Source organism: Aplidium turbinatum, chromosome 5, assembly GCF_918807975.1.
Source record: "Aplidium turbinatum chromosome 5, kaAplTurb1.1, whole genome shotgun sequence".
NCBI classification, from domain to species: Eukaryota; Metazoa; Chordata; class Ascidiacea; order Aplousobranchia; family Polyclinidae; genus Aplidium; species Aplidium turbinatum.
In genome coordinates this window covers 19,967,799-19,988,707 of record NC_137476.1, presented here as the reverse complement: position 1 = coordinate 19,988,707, position 20,909 = coordinate 19,967,799, and the positions used below count along the sequence as shown (strand labels likewise).

At 37.1% G+C, this 20,909-nt stretch overlaps 1 protein-coding gene across 1 annotated transcript in view; it reads left to right on the top strand.

Moving 5' to 3' along the window:
• Window positions 1–2,480: 2,480 nt before the first annotated feature.
• Window positions 2,481–20,909, top strand: part of LOC145770599 (NBAS subunit of NRZ tethering complex-like) — a 44,308-nt gene continuing 25,879 nt past the window's right edge. The window contains exons 1-10 of the mRNA XM_082582287.1: window positions 2,481–2,577; window positions 11,029–11,121; window positions 11,545–11,687; window positions 15,530–15,701; window positions 15,994–16,232; window positions 17,084–17,228; window positions 17,381–17,461; window positions 17,971–18,166; window positions 18,968–19,167; window positions 20,549–20,700. Coding sequence (XP_082438413.1) covers window positions 2,515–2,577; window positions 11,029–11,121; window positions 11,545–11,687; window positions 15,530–15,701; window positions 15,994–16,232; window positions 17,084–17,228; window positions 17,381–17,461; window positions 17,971–18,166; window positions 18,968–19,167; window positions 20,549–20,700 — 1,484 coding nt within the window. The 5' untranslated portion in view covers window positions 2,481–2,514. The remainder of the gene's footprint in view (window positions 2,578–11,028; window positions 11,122–11,544; window positions 11,688–15,529; window positions 15,702–15,993; window positions 16,233–17,083; window positions 17,229–17,380; window positions 17,462–17,970; window positions 18,167–18,967; window positions 19,168–20,548; window positions 20,701–20,909) is intronic.

Genomic DNA, 20,909 nt, shown 5'->3' with positions numbered 1-20,909 from the left:
GTTTAAGTTATTACAAGATAAAGTTAGTACTTACTTTGTGCTTGTGTTTAATTGATTCGGGTAGATATATAATTGTACTTTCCAACGATGGTAAAATTGTTAAAATCCGAGCAGAAACGAGAAAACTACAGCAAGTTTAGTGGAAGCACTATTTACCGATCACTGCAAACAGGGGGTGGCGTATACTGAATAAGGATCGATTCGCCTTTACAATGCATTGAAAAAAAGCTTTGCTGGGCGGTTAAGTTTGAACGACGATTGCTCGTTTGGTAGATGAGATATAAACCTGAAACTTTTCAGGTGCATAAAGCAAGACATACTCTTTTAATTTGTAAAAGATTAATGATTTTATTGTAAAAATTAAATTGTTGAGAATCGATACAAATTTGTGAAGTTTAAGTTATTACAAGATAAAGATAGTACTTGTTCTGGATTTGTAGCCAATTGATTCGTGTAGATGTATGATTGTGCTTTCCAACGATGGCAAAATTGTTAAAATCCGAGCAGAAACGAGAAAACTACAGCAAGTTTAGTGGAAGCACTATTTACCGATCACAGCAAACAGGGGGTGGCGTATACTGACTAAGGATCGATTCGCCTTTACAATGCATTGGAAAAAAGCTTCGCTGGGCGGTTAAGTTTGAACAACGATTGCTCGTTTGGTAGATGAGATATCAATCTGAAACTTTTCAGATGCATAAAGCAAGACATACTCTTTCAATTTGCAAATATTAATGATTTTGTTGTAAAAATCAAATTGCTGAGAATTGGTACAAGTTGGTGAAGTTTAAGTTATTACAAGATAAAGTTAGTACTTACTTTGTGCTTGTGTTTAATTGATTCGGGTAGATATATAATTGTACTTTCCAACGGTGGTAAAATTGTTAAAATTCGAGCAGAAACGAGAAAACTACAGTAAGTTTAGTGGAAGCACTATTTACCGATCACAGCAAACAGGGGGTGGCGTATACTGAATAAGGATCGATTCGCCTTTACAATGCATTGAAAAAAAGCTTTGCTGGGCGGTTAAGTTTGAACGACGATTGCTCGTTTGGTAGATGAGATATGAACCTGAAACTTTTCAGGTGAATAAAGCAAGACATACTCTTTCAATTTGTGAAAGATTAATGATTTTATTGTAAAAATTAAATTGTTGAGAATCGGTACAAATTGGTGAAGTTTAAGTTATTACAAGATAAAGATAGTACTTGTTTTGGATTTGTAGCCAATTGATTCGGGTAGATGTATGATTGTGCTTTCCAACGATGGAAAGATTGTTCAAATCTGAGCAGAAACAAGAAAACTACAGCAAGTTTAGTGGAAGCACTATTTACCGATCACTGCAAACAGGGGGTGGCGTATACTGAATAAGGATCGATTTGCCTTTACAATGCATTGGAAAAAAGTGTTGCCGAGCGGCTACGTTTGAACGACGATTGCCAGTTTTGTGGATAAGATATCAACCTGAAAGTTTTCATGTGCATAAAGCAAGACATATTCTTTTAGTTTGCAAAGATTTAATGATTTATTGCAAAAATTAAATTGCTGAGAATCGTTACAAGTTGGTGAAGTTTAAGTTATCACAAGATAAAGCTAGTACCTATTTTGTGCTACTGTTTAATTGATTCGTGTAGATGTATGATCGTGCTTTCCAACGATGGCAAAATTGTTAAAATCCGAGCAGAAACGAGAAAACTACAGCAGATATAAACCTGAAACTTTCCAGGTGCATAAAGCAAGACATACTTTTTGCAGTTGCGTTAGATTGGTACTTTTATTGTAAAAATTAAAATGCGAGCTGAAATTAGATAGCTACAACACATTTAGTTGCAAACGTTTCATATTTTTATTTTTAAAGTTTAATTGGGTAAATTTTTAGCTGAATTGATGCAATTTGGTAAATTTTATGTCATTCTAGGTAGTTATATTCAACACTCGACGTTGGTTTAATGTTTTTATTGTAAAAACACAGTAAAATTGTCAAAAAATCCATATCCATTCCGCTTTATCACCTTCATTCCGCCGCTTTTCAGCATCCTTTTTTTCACCCCTTATGTAGTAGTTGCGTCCGTTTTGTGACGTCATGTTGACTAGGGTGGCGGATTCTATACTTGCACCAAAAATTTTACATGTCACTAAAGTTGACAAAGTGTTTCGCACCTTTCAGCTATTTTGTACGGTATTATACGCCAGTCGCCATACGCATATGTTTGCTCAGAATTAGATTGTGCCTGTGAAGTGAATTTGGAGTGTAAATTGATAAAATGTTTTGGAGCTGGATTGGAGTGTGGTTTCATGGAGTTGAAGTAAAGTCGGGGTCTTTAAAGTCACATTCGCTCAACACTGGCACAGGACAACTTGTGTTGTGGAATTAGAAAAAGAGCATCACGAAGGAGGGTTCTAAAACTTGTCTCGTTGTCATATGCCAGACAATCATCAGGTCTTTGTAGCTCCTTTATTTCAGCCATATATATCGTTGTAGGTTTCACAGTGACCTGCATGTGATTAGTTGCTATGTCTGAAAAATTGTTGTATGATATTGTGCAATTACTAGAATGGCCACCAGAAGAAGAAAAGGTAAACAAGTTTTTAGTTTCATAATACCTTATATTTTTCTTGTGAGTTTTGTTTTTGCATGGGAACAGTTTACTGTGAAAGGAATGAAGCAGCAAGGAGCTACTTTGACCTTTAAACTCTTTCTGCATAGTGCATTATGGTTGGTTAGTTTTGAATATCTATCCTCGGATGGACAAAGCCTTGAAACGTTATTCCTGGTAGTTTCACGTACTTGTAGACTGCACAGGCTCTTGACGCAGGGCCAGTCACCGAGATTGGCAGAGTGAATTTTTCTGATTGTTGAACTGTTGTTGCCGGGAATTATTTCATTCACTAGGTGCCGCTGAATGTAAAGCAGTCCTGAAATGCGTTGCTCAAGCGCACAACCGGAGAGTCGAACCAGCTTCGTATGATCTTGAGCCGGGCATGTATCATATTTACTAAAAGCTGCTGGCATTCTTTTGTATTAAAATTTTAATTTAAATGCTCATCAGTTTCTAAAGGATGCACCTTAACTTAACTAGTCAATCTAACTTAACTAATCCTGTCAATCATTAGGGTGGGATTACCGTATATGGCTAGAGCGATTTCATGTTCTCTAGTCTAAGTATATTTAAAGCATATCATTAACTAAAATGCATTCTATCTTATATATTGACAGTTTTGAATATACAACATACATTGACCATGGCTGAGGCTATAATGGGTTCATCTTTAGTCAACTCATAGAGATTGTATATATACCGTAATATCCATTGTTTTCTCTTTCCGTGTAGGATTTTAAATGCAATAATACAGAGCCGGTTGGGAAATGTGCAGACATTAAATAGTATAATGAATTGTATTTTTCAAAAATATGTATATACCCTTTTTTAAAATCATATTCACAATATAATACAAATCTTTAACCACTTTCCATCGGCATTCGCGCGCCGTGATCGTGACGCGGTAAACGGCATTTTTTTTTTTTTTCGCGTTTCTGCATTTTGACTGTCTTGTACAAAAAGTAGTGTCTTGTATAAAAGCAAACCTTGTCAGTGATTGACATTTAATTATACATCAAAATAAAAAAAAAACTTTGTAAAATGAATGCAGCAGTGGTGTCTTGTATAAAAGCTAACATTTTTAGTGATTGACATTTCATTTTACATCGAAATAAACGAACACTTTCAAAAATAAAAACAGCAGTGTTGTCTTGTATAAAGGCGAACATTGCCAGTGATTGACATTTGATTTTACATCGAAGTAAACAAACACTTGGAAAAATAAAAGACAAAAATGTCCATCTTCAGCTCTGAGACGGTCAGGGGTGGGAAAAGATCTTTTTCGGCCAGGGTTTAGATCAGTGGTTCCCAACCTTTTAGATCTTGCGGCACCCTATCAAAGAGATAAATAGTTTGCGGCACCCTGGCACAACTGGATCAATTTTATGAGGTTTCTGTATTTCAAATAACTGTATGAAATAACACAGAAGTGATTACCGGTACAGTATTTGCTATGTCGGCAAACCCGGGGGCAAACATATCACAAATTCTTCTACAAATGGTATTATTTGACAAGGGAATCTTTTTTATTTCTTCCTCGGCCTTATTTCCGAGCATTGTTTTCACAATTGCACTGCATGCAGGAAGGATAATGCTCTCCGCTTTGGTGTGAGGCTTTGAGTTTTTAGCAATAATTTCTGCTACTAAACAACTGGCCTCTTGAGCTTTGGTAGATACTTTGAAAATTTGTGTAAATGCCTGGCTTTGCTGTTTTCTCTCAGCTAAAACTCTCTCAAAATGTATTCGAGGTTTATACGAGAGATGTCCATGTTTTTTTTAGTGAAGTGTCTGTTTAATTTTCTTGGTACCGTGGCTTCGTTTGACAATTTTTGTTTGCATAATAGACACTCTGGTAGAGGTTGTGCTTGGTCACCACACCAACTAAAGCCTATATACTCAAACAACTGTCACAGTAAAGACCAGTCTTTTTTGCTTTCTTTTTACTTGTACTTCCTACTTCTGCTTCTTCTGCATCATGATCAACATTGTCATACGCGCCGACTTCCGGGGGGCGGTGCCCTTGTAAATTTATGGTTGAAGGGCAACAAAAATGTCTATTACAAGTGGTGTTTCAAAGATAAAATACTTCGCGAAAAAGATTTAAATCATTTAAACGGATGTAAAGAATGCCGAAAGCGAAAAACAGCCTAACGTTGCTCTTGACTGCAAAACAGCAGCTGATCGCATGGCTTTCTCTGGAACGTGAATTACTGAGAATCTGGGTTTATTTTTTCGCTGAGACTTTTCGGTCATTTGTCCGAAATGACTTGAAAAATTTGGTCATTTTTTATTTTTTTCGGTCATTTTTAGTCATTTTTGGTCATATCTAGTCAATTGACTATTATATGTTTTCGGATATTTTGACCGAATTGACAATATTTTTTTCGGTCATTTTGCTAAAAAATCGGTCAATGACCGATAAATGACCGAAAAAAAAACCTAGACTGAGATGCGCACGTTCACAGTCACACACTGCTTATCTTCCCGTGCGTGAGGAGCAACTTCAAAGTCAAAACGCGTGGTAGCAAAAAAGCGAATGCGAGGTTGAATGTTTATTCTCATTTCACGAGTTATCCAAGCGTCCATTAGATTTTTTTGTGACTTCAAACATGAAATCGATTTTAGCAAACTTTATCGAGTTGAAACTACGACACAACGAACAATTACGTAAATACAGCTTAAAGAAAAAATGCATTTTTCAAAACTGTCATCCGTGTTTTGCTTCAATAAGCACTATATTGATGTAAATATTGTGAAAATATATACATCTCATACACTCATCAATATACACTCATCTATATGAAATATGACACTCCTGCACTACCGTGTAGCCTATACTCGAGTATAGGTCAATCTCGTATACGTCGAACCCCTACTTTTGAGCCGAAAATTGGTATTATTTTCTTCACCCGTGTATAAGTCGAATAGCTTATTCCGACACTACCATTCGATGGTTCATCTAAGAATTGGGATTGACATGAGGTATGGAAATTTCAAAGTAGATCGTGGTGTAACTTACGCTGTTGGAATAGTCACGTAACTATTCACGGCAATATTAAGTAAACCAACTATATTAGACGCGCTATTTTCAACGAGGTCTTCCAGCTGTAAGATCAATTGTGATTGAACAGAACGCATTGTTTTGTTCGCAATGTGTGATTAGAATTAAATCGAAAACCGATAAAAGAAAAGGTGTTTAATGAGCTTGGTCGCAGGTAGGGATGGGCAAAATAGAAGAATAAGCTATTCTAGAATTATTCTAGAATAATTTTTCGAATTTAGAATTTCGAATACCTATTCTAGAATAATTTCTTTTAATGTCAGAAATTGTCAAAAAGCTTTGTTTTTATTCTGATTTTATTGAAGACACATATTGAAAAAGTGGCAACGAAACGAAAAACAGCAGTAACTGCCGAGGAGAGCAAGTCTTTGTGGCAGTGAAGAATGTTTAAAGCTTCTAAATGCTCTCCAGCGAGCTGCAATCGCAGTTTTTATGCTGTTAATCCAGCACTCGAGAAGGATCTTTCTGAGGATGCAGAAGTGGCTAAATACTTCCCCGCAAGATCAAACAACCGCGGGAACTTTTCTTGATTTTTGTTCCACCATTCAATTGCATCGCTGTATGGCACTTTTGCCTTAAGGTAGGATCGGTTTTCTTCGGTAACTCAAAGCTGTTCGTTGTCGTCGTTAGTTGATGCTGAAGTATTCGTCGCTCAATAGATCATCCATTTCATTGGATTGCTGCATTGTTGTGGAACTTACGACACTAGGTGTAGCAGTAGCCTCACCCAGAGTTGAATTGTGTTCCATTCGTACGATGCAAATCCACAGCACAACGGTCTTCCGACGTTTACAAACCGCACTGGTAAAGAGCTGGCTAGCCGTTTTCGCTAGAGCGACTAGCCAATCTATCGCTGAGCCGAATGTAATATTGATCGGCGAAAAATCGATGAAAAATTTGGTAGTCTGAAAAGTGGATATTTTAATTTCGGTTTGGAAAATTCGATTCGAAATGTCATTTCAATTCGAATAATTAGATATTCGGATTGCAACTATTCGAAATTCTATATTGCCCATCCCTAGTCGCAGGTATTGCCTGCATTAACGACGTCTTTTACCGCTATTATCACCTAGCCAACCTGACATCATCGTTTTATGCGGCCGCTAAGGTTTGACATCGACTTCAACGATCATGGAATGTTACGTAATAAGAACGATTATATCTTACACGCAAAAATAAAAAAATCGATCTCTTAAAACAGCTCTTTCCGCTGTTTTGTCTTGTGAGCTTTGCATATTGATTATTGCTCAACAAGTGCATAAAGTTTAGAATTGACAAGAAATCATTAAAATTGAAAATTAAGGTTGAATCACTGTGAAATAAACGTATTCAAAACTTTGCTTCCGCCGACGCCAATTCAACTTCCGTAATCTACGTCAGCAATTTCCCGCAGCAAAAATGCGTTCATTTTGTAAACTGCCTGGAAAAAACAGCTTGTTTCGTGTATAAGTTCAACTGTCTTTTTGAGGTGAACATCACTTGCGAACATCTCGACCTATACTCGACAGTATTCGACTATAAAGACTTTTGATAAAAAACAAGAGAAAACACTTCGCCGTTGTTAACGCTTTGAAGGTAAGTAATTAGCAAAACGAGGTTAATAAAACTGATAGCTGATCATGATTTTTTGCGTTTTATTTCGATAACTTCACTGTCTTGATCGTTGTTATGCCCTCGCAGGAAAGGAAATTAATCGGCTTTGTTTTCTAACTGTTCCAATTATGACTTAACAATATCAATTTTTTTACGTCTAGGCGTCCTGCATGTGTAAAACTAATCGTTTCAAGCAGCGGTTTTAATAAATTCGGTTTGCGACCTAGGTGTCAGTATAAACAAGACAGTAAGCTTAATCAAAGACTATTTTAATTGAGTAAAATAGCGTTACGGTTATGACGTCATCACCTTTCTCGCCCCCCAAAGTTTTTTGAAAAGTCGGCGCCTATGAACATTGTTCCACATTTTTTTCTGTGTAATAAATTTCTCCATCATAAGTAAGTTATAAAGAACAAATTAATTATAACTTAGCCTTTTCTCGATTAGCTATGTATCATGCTTGTATTTGCATGTATCCCCATGTAAAAGTTTCCGATTTTATAATGGTTTGCAAACAATCTTGCTATTTTATAATCCTGCTGGGTCACACAATCCGATAATCCATCACTGCAATTTGACTTTGTGCGCCTTGAAACGCAAAATAAAATCATGAAACCTGGCAATAATGATGCGTTTCAAACGTTTTTATGGAAAGAACAGCAACGAGTCAAAATCTCTTTCAAGTTGTTTTTTGTGGGTGAGAAAACAAAGGCATACCGCGGATTAGAGTTAAAATAAATAAATAAATCGCGCATTTAACGGGTTAAAGTTAAAATAAAGAATGGGCCGCAGTATTGCAATATCTCGCGGCATCGTTGAGCATTGCAATTGGCACCCCGGTTGGGAACCACTGGTTTAGATACTCTGGAATTTCTGCTGATTCCAACATCTCAAGGGCTAGCATGACTTTGAAGTTTGGCAAAGTCAATCGTCCGTGCTCTTGATGGAGCATTTTGAATAGCAGAAATGAATTCACCAATGTTATGTCCACTATATAAAAAAACAACTTTTTGCACTACTTTGTGTGCTTTCTTACAGAGCAGCAGGTTGCTGAAAGCTGATCTGAACGATCAACTCCCCCATCCCCTGATTGTACGAAATCACACAAGTGGGTTTTATGATGGGATTTCCATTGAGGTTGGTTTTACCTGTTGGACATAGTTCTGATGAATGCCATGTAGAGCAGCTTTACGTCCTTCCACACCCAGGGCCGGATTTAGCTGGTGGGGGCCCGTGGCACTTTTAGATCAGGGAGCCTCGTACAAAAATTTTTTTTGCACCAACGACGCGAAAAACCATTTCTACCTCTGCAGTAGCATTAATCTAGCACTGTACAGCATTTTGCAGAAACTGCAAAGGCTGAAAGGAAAACAAAAATAACACAAAATCACATTTTTTCCACGTCGAAGGGCCCTTTAAAAGGGAAGCCCGGGGCACCTGCACCCTCTGCCCCCCCTAAATCCGCACCTGTCCACACTATTGCCATCACACCATTTGCTGTTTTGAACACGTGCTCTCCTCTTTTTAATTTTTTTTCCCGAAAGATTGCTTGGCATGTGCTTCCGCTTCAGCCTAACTGTACCAACTGTGTGGGTTTTGTTTTGCAGCAATGTGCAAAATAACTGTGGACTGCTGTACCAGTTATCGATAAAAAGATAATAACCTTTTCTAAGTACTGTAAATCATGGCATAAATTTATGACCACTTTTGTACTTGCTGGTACAGCACTGTCTCGATCCTGGCCACTGTATAGTTTGGAGTTCCAGGTGTATCCACACATACTCCCACTTGATTCGTAGAGCTTTAGTCCAAACCGTGCCCTCTTGGAAAGATTGTATTGCTTGAACTTTAGCTTGAAGTTTCTGCAACATGCTGTGTAGTGCAGTGCAGTGCTGGATTAATGCTACTGTAGACGTAGAGATAGTTTTTAATATTTTTTGCAAGGGGGGCCCCTGATCTAAAAGTGCCCCGGGCCCTCCATCAGACTAAACCCGCCCCTGTGGAAAAATACTTCGGTTTACAACAAAAGATTCGTGTTGCCACTTCCACAGCTAAGCAAACCACTGGAATACCTTCAAGTCGCTCATGCGAACAGCAAATCTGCTGAAACAACAGGTTACAGTAGCTCAGAAAGCTTACATCACAGGCAAATTTCTCACAAACAAAATTCTGCAATAACACTGATTTATTACAGCTGAATCACTGCCTCAAGATAACAGAACCATTAGGTGATTCCCCTTTCAACTGCTAGCAAAGGACGGCAAAAACAGACTACCCCACTCAAACCAAGAAAAATCTGTCGGCAGTTGCCGACGTCCGACGATTTGGCACGGAAAAAAACTGTCGGCTATAGCCGACCGCCGAGCGGAAGTGGTTAATATTAAATGATAAATCAAATCGTTAAAAAACCCACATATATATACTGTATAATACTAGATTTTGACTCAATTATTTTTTATAAAGTTCAATATCTCTATGAAGTAAACATTGGTAATATAAATTTAACTTATTTTGTAAAAATATAAATCAGAAGGAATATATTTGAAAAAAACATTTTTTTGCGGGGTTTGGAGTTAGGGTACAAAGTATGAAAAGAATGACAAACTCCATGCAATTCTACAAAACGGTTTTGTACAAGTAGATCAGCTTTCAAAAGCAAAGTAGATCCCTGTGGAATATGTGGCAAGAGAGTGATGAGAAATGCAATGCAAGGAATGTGGAAAGTGGGTACATGCAAGATGTGCTAATGTCAAGAGAGCCGCAACAAGATTGGCGAAGTGTTTTGTTTGTGGGAAATGCAGTAAAGGAAGGAATGAAGTGGAAGGCCATGATGATGAGTTCTGCCATGGCATCGAAACAGTGACAGACTTCTGTTATCTGGGTGATCGGATAGATGGAAGTGGTGGATGTGAAGCAGCGGTGACAACAAGGGCAAGATTGGGCTGGGCAAAGTTCAGGGAATGTGGGGAAATGTTGTATGGCAGAAAATTTTCACTAAGGATGAAAGGAAAAGTATATCGGAGCTGTGTGCGGCCTGCAATGCTATATGGTAGCGAGACATGGGTATTGAGAGAGAGTGAACTGGCAATCCTGAGAAGAACGGAAAGGTCAATGCTGAGAGCAATGTGTAGGGTGAAAACGAGAAGGGAAAAAAGGACTGAAGAATTGTTGGATATGCTAGAGATGAGAGAGACCATAGACCAAATGGCAAGGGCAAATGGAGTAAGATGGTATGGACATGGGATAAGGAGGGAGGAAAGAAGTTTTCTTAGAAAGGCACTAGATTTAAAGGTGGATGGGAAGAGGAAACGCGGTCGTCCAAGAAGAACGTGGAAACAACAAGTGAAGGATGAATTTAAAAAAATTGGACTGAAGGAGGAAGATGCAAGGGACAGGGTGAAATGGAGAAAAGGGATAAAAACAATTGCTGCGCGGAAACAATCGGCCACCCCCACTAGTGGGGAACAAACCGACGATGGATTATGATGATGACAAGCCGACCAATATGGGCCCAATTTAATTGGCAAAGCACGCATCTATCGCTGTCAACTTTTGCTACAATTGACTGCCAAAACATGCATTCTATAAACTTACTTTTTAGTTATGAAAAAATGTGTTTTTTCTGGAAATGTTTTTTACCTTCTTGTTATGTTATCTTTGTCTTTGCAGCTGATATGGTTACGGCTGATGATATGCTGAAGCTCAAGTTGACAATCTGCATGGTGGCATCATTTGGCAAATTGTTGATAAAATTCTTTTTTTTTTCTTTTTCAGATTCAAGAAACAAACAGAGAAACAAGCCTTTTGAAAGCTGGTTATGAATTAGTTTCTTTGTCTTCCAAGAAAGCATTGAGTTATTTATCAACTGTAAGTTGATTGTAATGTAGAAGGGGTGATCTACTCGGCAGTCAGCACAACACTGAGCACTCACTAGAGCACAAGCAATTGCCTTTCGCTAACCATGGCTATGTAACCTCCATGTTATGTTAGCCATTAAAACTATGACTTGCTAGAACTGGCTGCTGAGAAGCATATAATCTGTTTCATTAAAAAAATTTTTTTTTATAGTATGGTATATCAGTTTCACACTTTGTTGCACTTAGGTTCTATTTCATTTATCTTTTGATTATTAAGGCTTCCATTACTTGATATTGTTTCACAGTCAAACCAATATCATGCTGTTCAATAAACTTCCTGAAGCTTTACATTGATTTTCTATCTGACGTTTCCACCGTTAAGCTTTAGCGTTTTATTTATACTTGTAAATGTAATTGAAAAAGTTTTTTACAGCTGAGCATTCCACACAAAAAAGCTAACCAACGTCAAGTTCTTGATGCTCTGACCGGTCTAACACAGCGACAAAAGTGGAGATTTTTTGTTAGTCCAGATCACAAATATGTTGTTACTTTGCAAAAATGTCTGTTGGAAGTCAGGTAATGTGTGCTTGATGCAGGGGTTGTGTTGATTGGACACTTTGTTAATGCAAAATAAATCCTTACCAGACCTTTAAGCTCCTGGTGGCCTTGGCTGCCGACAAGTCATTTAATGGCCTCTGAAACTACGCCGGTAGGGTCTGCTACTATTGGGAGAATCCAATTCGAAGAAACCCCTATATTTGGAGACAGCCTTTTTCGAAGAATTGTAAAATCACAGCGGCATATGTATTGTATATTCAAAGGAATTAGCTTACAATAGAGAAATAAATAAAATGAATGATCACCCAATTTAAAAGTTAGTTTTAGCAATCTTGCCTTTTGTTGCTTAACATTAAGATTAACGTTGAAAAAAAATTAATTCGCTTTTTATTTTTCGCAATTTCAATTCAATTGATTTTTCTTTGTCGGAATGCAAAAGAAACATTATTGTGGAATAAAATAAAAAATTTTCTAAATAAACAGAAGGCGTCGTTAAATTTTCAAAAAATCTCAGAAAAAGGCTTTCTCCGAAAAAGGCTGTCTCCAAATCGGGATTTCTCCGAAACAGGCCATTCCGACTCCGGTAAGCCATGTTTGGTCGCCAGCTTTCACAAGCCAAATTAATCTCACTTTGTTGTTATTTGAAACTTTTTATCTTCAATCATGCTCTTATTTCAAACTTTTTTTCCACTTGTATTCATACGTGAAACTTATTTTTTTCACTTGTATTTGCACATTTTTTCACAAACTAGGCAAGATCTCTCACATGCCGGCAAGAAATATTGCTGATACAAGTTTCGCAAAAAGGCTGAGGGCCTGTTTGCGTTGTTCTTACCTGAGTGAACGCAAAACCACGATATCAATTAACGAGTTTTTAACAAACTTATTTTGGCTGCCGGACAGCAAAATTTTTTCGCCACAAACTTTCTGTTACTTTGGATAGAGTTTGTATTAATTCCATGTGAATGCAAACAATTTTCGTTAGCAAGTTTAGTTCAGTGGTTTCATCTTGTGCCTTATGTTCGTGAGGACAACGGTTCGACGCCCATCGAAGTTAGTATTTTTTTCTTTAAATTGATTTTTGCGGTGCACAAAAGCTTTTCAAAAAATAGTAGGGTTAATGGGTTAGGGTTGTTTCTTACTATTAGGGTTAATTTTTAATCAATTCGGAAAGTCTTACTTTTAGAGTGACCAGAATCAATTTCTTTTCTCAACTGTTTAAACTTGGCTAGACTAGGTGTGTCCAGGGCTGCGATTTTTGCCTTTTTCGGTGACGAGGTCACTCGACACGCGCCATCACTATTCGACAAACGCCGTGACTTACGGAAAAAAAAAAAAAAAAACGAAAAAAAAAAATGAAAATAAAAAGGAAAAAAAAATGAGAGGACTAAACATCGTCAGGTCGAGAACAATCGGGGGGGGGAGCATCACGTGATGCAAGCGTAAGAGTGCTGACTTACGTAAACTTTCCTTCGCCAGGTACTTCAAAGCAAGGTCTAAAAGCGACGCTTCACACGAGAAACTCCCAAGGCGTCAGCGCCGCCATTTTGAACACTGCGGTAGAATGCTTTGATCGAAGTTCCAACGCCTGGCATCAAACATTTCGCAACACACGTTTCGTGCTATTCGACACAACGGGTTTCTTTTATAGATGAAATAACCTAGGCTACGTTGAGTTGTCAACATCTATGCCAGTTTGTATTTCGCCGTTTGAGGTAATTAACAATATTGCTCTGGTAAAATGACTGTTGGATACTTGCAATGAATTTTTTTCACATGTAGAAAACAGCCTAGTTTCCGACCAGACGTTCAGAAATACAGATGAAAAAAGCCGCTATTTTTATGGAAAGAAACATTTTGAACACTGCGGGAAAATGCTTTGATCGAAGTTCTAACGCCTGGCATCAAATATTTCGCCACACACGTTTCGTGCTATTCGACACAACGGGTTTCTAACTTTCTTCGAAGTAGGCTACTTTTACTTGTCAACGTCTATGCAAGTTTGTATTTATGCCTGACTTATGCACTTGTTGTTCCAAGAATGGAGAATTTTTTTGCAATGTGAATAAAGAATAGTAGACAGATAAACACGGTTGCAACTCGACTTCCTTCCACTAAAAGGGTTTCTGTGATTACGTAATGAGCGATTTTGCACTTGCATTCACAAAAGCACACAACCTAGCTAGCAAAACCCGTCGTTTTTACATTGATTCAACGTCTGTAGACGTTGAATCGAAAAAACGAGAAGCGAAAAATATACTAGAGTAGTCTATCACGACCGCACTGTTTGATTTGTTGTGATGTAATAATACCAAAAGTAGCGATACGCACGCTGTTACGTTAATTCACCTTAAATAACTCAGGGAGGAAAAGTAAGTTAATCTTGGGTTACCTTTAAAGTAAGTTAACAGCACAAATCGATTTAAATTTCCTGGAGGGTTATATTGCGTAGGCTACCCAGACAGCAAAAATCATCATTTTACATTGATTCAACGTCTACAGACGTGAAGTCAATGCAAAAATAACGAATTTTGATGCCTGCGTATCAATGCCCAAGAAGAGATTTACGTTTGTTTTACATTAATTCGACATCTAGCAACGTTGAATTGAATTATCATAAAATAACTTTAATTGTTCAACCAGGTACCGGTAACAAATTAATAGCTCACTGCGAGATGATTGCCTCGATTTACGTTTACACTAACATAATTTCGGCACAATTGGGATACTGCGAGCAAACACGAGTCTGTTTGATAAAGAACTAGCTGTCAGAATCGGAATTATCAGATGCTGTATCGGAGGATGAGGTTGTCGCGTCGTCACTAGAATACTTGAAGACGCAAAACTGCCCGTTCATGAACGCGCGATGCCATATGATCGGAAGCATTACTTTACTGCCCAAGAACCATTTATCGAATTTCGTATTACTTTTTTAACTTGACCCCGTAGCTTTTCTAATTCCAATTTGTTTCCGTCATAAAGTTCTTTACAAATATTGCAAAATACCCGCTAACTTTTCCTTCTGTTTGATAAAATCTATGGCAGGTAAATTCTACTTTTTAACTGTATCTTCTTTCACCATAATTTATATTCGCAACGACATCGGTAAACAATAAGCATTCGATGAAAAAATAATTTTGCGTAACAATAAGCCGGTATTTATAAGGTTGCAAACTTTTTACAGTTCACAAGAGCATTGTCAGCGCATAAAATAGCTTGCGTGATGCTCTGGGCTACCGCCGTGTGACACGCGATGAAGAAGCGCATAAAATTTCGTTTGATTAAACATTAAAGCATACGGCAATTGCCGCCGTAATCCAAGGTTTGTTGATTTAGCGACGGCAATGTTTTTGCCGTTGTAGATACAAGCTAATTTCGAGGGCTGTATAGTGTATACATGTCCGGTAGGTATATAACTTAGCGCTTGATACTCCTTTGCAATCACTCAACCAGCGTGCGATTAAAAGCTTAAGTGACTCTGATACCACACAACTTGTGCGGTAACTCGCGGCCAAACGCTTATAATCTGACTCTTGTGACGTCATATTACTATTCGACAAACAAACGCAGAAATTTTGGTCGTTCGACAAGAAAGAAAAAATCGCAGCCCTGGGTGTGTCTCCAGGCTACGTTTTTTTTTTCAAGTTCAATGTTTAGATTTGGACCTGGGGTGCGAAAATTGGCTGTTGACTTTAAAAACCGTGCGAAAAAAATGAATGCTCTTGAAACAAATCAGCATGAACTTCAACACCCCTGGTCTAAAACCTGTTTGTTGCATTTTGCTTGATTACTTTTATGAGTGGAAAGCAAGAGTTAACAGAAATTTTCCAGCTACATTTAATTTGTTATACACGCTATAGATATCTGGATGAAGAACTTACAGTTACTGGGAAGTATTCACCCACACCGGCTGATTTTTGTACAAAGCAAGTGGTAGCTTGGGATGAGGAGAGTACAGTGTTTGCTGCCTCGCTTTATTATGGAAGAGTACATTTGTTTGACACAACATGTACTCTTTTATCAACAATAAAGGTTAGATTAATGTCTTGCATTCACTTTGTCCTGCTGAGTAATCACAAAGTTTAGAGACTGTGCTGTATGGTGATCGTACTTTGATCATATTATACTTGTCATAGTTATTTTGCCCTTTGTGCAAAATTTTGCTGATCCCTCCTCAAGAGACTGTAGAGATATCTCATATGTTTTGGAATTCCTCCACTACAGTACACAATTCACATATGTGAGGTCTTTTTTTTTACTTTTAGTGTACACATTTTTGTTAGTGTTTACTCAATTTTGATTTCAACTTTGTGTTGCTTCTCAGTTGACACCAGATACTGAAAGCGAACAGAAAACTTCTGGCAACATGCTTTGTTCTATGGTCTTCATTAAATCAAGAAGCAAAAAGCAAACTGACGAATGGGAATTGTTAATATTGACACAATCTGGTGCATTGGCTAGTTACTTTGTAAACTCAAAAGAATGCCAATTGAGTCACACTTTTAACTTTGGGAATGTCTATTCTCATGGCATCAGCTGTGCTTTTTTGGATAACTCAAACAGGTACTGTAGCAAGATTACTTATGTAAGTACAATCAGGCTAGATGGGCTGATGTTTGATTACTTTTTCTAGCAATGCAGTGATTGCAAAAAGCACATTGTAAAATCTAATATTTGTAAATAGAAGCAGCAAGGGTTGGTTCTGTAACACAGATCGTATGTGTCGCATAGGCATATAGTTTATGTTACTTTGTAGATTTGTACTGGGCTCATTCCATGTCAAGTGGCCCAGAGCTGCATGTCACCTCATAGAAGCTTGGATTGAAATTGTGCAGGTCCCTAGCTCACCAACCTGTAGATGTTTGAAATGAGGCAAGCACCGGCGAACATGGCTTTAAATTTGTCAACATTTTGGCTAAGTTTCTCCCCGAAATTTCGCAATTACTTAAAATTTCAATAACTTTATCATTTTAAACGTTATAATATTGACTGTATTTTTGTTTATAAAAATAAACACCATACGGTACGCAAAACTGTGTACAAGCTTTTCCGACAATGATTATTGAAGTTTGTAAAAATAAGCTTACAGTTTTCCTAGTTTTTGGGTGCATTCATTCGGACCAAGCTTTTCAAAATTCAACGCCAATTTTTTTCAAAAGGGGCGATAAATATTAGCATAATTTTACTAAAATGAACTGCTTGCTCACAAGGAGAGTCCGATAGGGAAAAGAGTATTTTGAGGATTTATGGCACAAATTTTTGATGTGCACATAAGCTACGGTAATATTGTTTGAAATTCCCAAATGGCTGCATCTTTTGCCTAATTTATCATGCATTAACTTCAAACTTAAAATGTCGGTCCATGTCTTCATGTGAACGTAATAAACGTTGTAAACCTGTGTTTTATTTTGTAGGCTTTTGGTTGTTGGCGGAAATACTAACTGTGAAGTTGATTGCGGCCAAGAAATCACTGGAAACCAGTTTGGGATCACCAAATGGAGAGTTTTGTCAGACTTTCCTTACTATACAAAAGACTTGAGCGAATCAATAAATTCTATGGTTAGTAGCCTAAATGTCTATGTATGTATATATTGTATATATATTTCATTTCCATGTGTGGTATATTGTATATTCCATGTTTAGTATAGTGTAGTGTCCAACTGAGCTAATTTGTCTATTAACCCTTTCTAAAATCAAACATCTAATTTCAGGAAAGGTTTAAAAAAGGAATATTAAAACGGGCTTACACTTACTCAAAAGACGCGTGGCAAAGGCTGTACACATCTTCAATGGTAAGCTAAGGTTTCTAGTTCCGTGTATTCTAATCTGAATCTATTGTTGTACTTTTTTCTATAGGATAACTTATATAATTTGCTAACATCAGCCCGGATTTTAACAGGTTACTAGAATGTGGGAAAGATTACCTCACTGGCAAAAGTTCATATTCGAAAGGGAACTAAATATTAATTCTACATACACAAATGCTCATATTATTTCCGAGGTTTGAGCTGTGCTATTAGTATTTATGACTCAAAATTTTAAGCACGTGCACAATTCTTCGTCTTTACTCGAAAAAAATACGATATTTTTCTATAATTTATGTCAAGAAAAAAGACAAAAACGAATTGAATAAAGAACACTGTGAAAGAGAGTGTACAACGTTTTTGTCGGCTAACTTAGCATAGTCTAAAACTAGAAGCGAAACTTAATCTATTGCTTGCAACTTAACTATTGCAATGCCCAAGGTTGACGAGAAAATTGAACATATCTTCTGCTATTGCTATATTCGTATATTGCTTAGAATGGTGTCTACACCATGGCGCTTTCGCCTGATCAAAAGAAAGTTATTGCCATCCATTATAACGGTGATCTCTCTTACTGGGATTTTCCGTCATTGAGAATGAAAGCGAAGTGGAGTCTTCAAGAGCAACCTCATCATTCGGATGTTAATCCAAGCCTGGTCTCAAGATTTGGTCGCAAGCGTCGTCATGACGACAGTATGTTCATGAAATTTATGCTATGCTTATCTAATCCATTTTCAATCGGATGAGGTGACACTGAATACTGAAAGGTTTGGGTGTTCATCAGGACAAATATCGTTTCTAGCACTAGTTTCTAGTACGACGTTCATGTGATGAAAGTAAAAGCAAAGACAAACATGTTGATTTATTGCTTCGCTGACATTTCGCGCACCATGACAATGCGCATCATCAGACCGAAACGTTAGTTAAGCAATAAACCAATCTGTTTGTTACTTTTACTTTCACTTATCATATGAACGTTGCAACTAGTGCTAGAAAGGAGATAACACTGTTCAACAAAACAAAATATGTTTCTTGGTACCTCAAAATATTGTTAAAACTTTAATCCTAATTTGAATCATATTTGAGCTCATTTTTAGAATAGCATCATTTTTCGCATCAACTGTAAGCCTTCAGTTTCTGGCATACCTTTAAATTTTTGAATGTTGTATCTTGCATATGGATCATAAACAACAAAGCATTTGTTAAAAGTCGCTTAAATGTATGAAAAATAAACTTTTTCACCTAATGATATATGATATACGCAGGAAATGTTAAAATAACCTTCAAATGTTAAAATAGCCTAAATCTTTAAATTAGTTTATAAAATCCTGAATGACACTCTTGTCCTCCTTGTAGTCTATAACCAAATATATCTAGGACTTGAGCAGTAACATTGAAGGTACTGCTGCTTTATCCTTTTTTGTAGCTGGCAAGCATTCCAATTGCATATCAACAACGAAACGCGACCATTAACTTTTGTTGATATTTCTCCAGATGGACCAATAAGTTTCTATCCGTTCGACGTATCGTGGTGGGATTGCGAATCCGTGGTCGTGTCAAGATGTTCCGGATGTCTGACCATCCTCTCCGTCGCACAACCGGACTTGGTTAATCTCTTTGGAGAGCAGTGTGAATGGATTACTCCATTTTGCCAAGTATCATCAACAGTTAATGAAAGGTTTTACATGCTGGAGGTTGGTGCAGTGCAAAATTCTCTGTGTAGATAAAAAAAATACCGTACTTACAACGTATGTACCGTACTTGCTGTAAAGTTTATTGTTACTTTCAGCTTGGTGACCATTTGGCCTATTGTGACAATTTAGGATGCTTTCAAAATATAGGACTTTTGTACGAACTGTTTATTAGGTGTTACTTTTGCGGAGTCTTTCATTTCTTACGAAAATACCTTGTGTACAATATGCTTGAAACATGTTGATGTTTTGAAGTCCTCTCACTCCTAAACTTTTTCAACGCAAAACTGCAAACTGAAAATGTCTGTAGGTTGAAGTCAGGGAAGTAAGGATTGGGTTCTGGAATTTTAACAATTTTTTTTCTATTCTTGTCCTGAAATTATTTGTCTTCAAATGCCAAAAAAATTACAAGAATAGGGAAGAAATGTTTTAAAAGTTAACCGCAAAGCAAGCCTACAGTATATCAATTGAAGTTGAACATACTTGCCCAGGCATTGGATATTTTGCTATTAAAAGTAAATTAGAAGTCGCTTCAAGACAGGTTGCATACAAGCTTATACACTCCAGCTTAGTTTGACAACTTCAGTTTATGCAGACATACGTTTTTTCCGCCAAAACACCCGGAAAGTAAAAATTGTTCACAAAAAAACTCGCATTTTCTATAGTATCTATCTCACATAATTCGGCCAGAGTTGCTGAGCCCCAATTATTAGCTGTTAACAATTTGAGGCTTATTTCGTTTGGTTTGATGCAAAATGCAGTCAAGTAGTGAGAGATTGTGGTGCAGTATTGAAGATTTGCCTAAAGCCTAAACTTGAAAATGAATCCAAAACCCTTACAATTTCAAGCTTGTTATCATTGCAACACCCTGTTCATCCTTGTGACAAGGAAAGTGCATTAAATGATTAGCAAAAAGTTCAAATTACAAAAATGAAATGTCAACTTTCCATATCATAACGCTACGATTAGAATTATCATATTGGCCGTAATTTGATTCCTATTAAGCTGTTCTGCCTCGTCATGTCAAAAACCTCATAATCATGAAGCGGACAAATCGATTTTCTGGTGATTTTAGACATCACAATTTTATTTATCCGAAGTTGAACGCAATCAAAAGTACTTGTATAGGATCTAGGAGCTAGGTGGTTAGTTTGAAGTTTATTATTTCATCAAGATCAGACATTATATTACCCTCACACGTGCAAACAATAAAAAATGATTAATTAATATATGGCATCGAAGTAGTGTGTGGATGTATCTATATTGTCACCGTATAATGCATTTGTGTAGATAAATTCCGTTTTTATGTAACTTTATTTGCTTAGTTATCGAAAAGTCAAGGTACGACAGAAAGCATTTAATCATTCTCTTCCTACTTCTTCAGTGCAACACAGAAACTGTGTCTAACAAGAAGAAATTGAAGACGAACGCAAGTGCTGTTGATGATGATGATGATGACGAAAGATCTCTAATGCAGAGAGCAATTCATATTGCCAAGCACTATACTGGCATGGCTACACCAAAGATCAAAGAAAAGTACGCTCCTATGCTTTTAGTAGAAACAACCCACATATTGAAGTTGATTTAAAAGTATGATTAATAGAACTGAATGGCGTTGACAAAATGATTTCTTCATTGTTTTGAAACAATTAGTTATGAATGCAACTTAACTATCACATCACTTCAATCGTTTTGATTCAATATTTTGTCTACTCGTTTTTAAGACTAATAGCAAAATGGTTGAA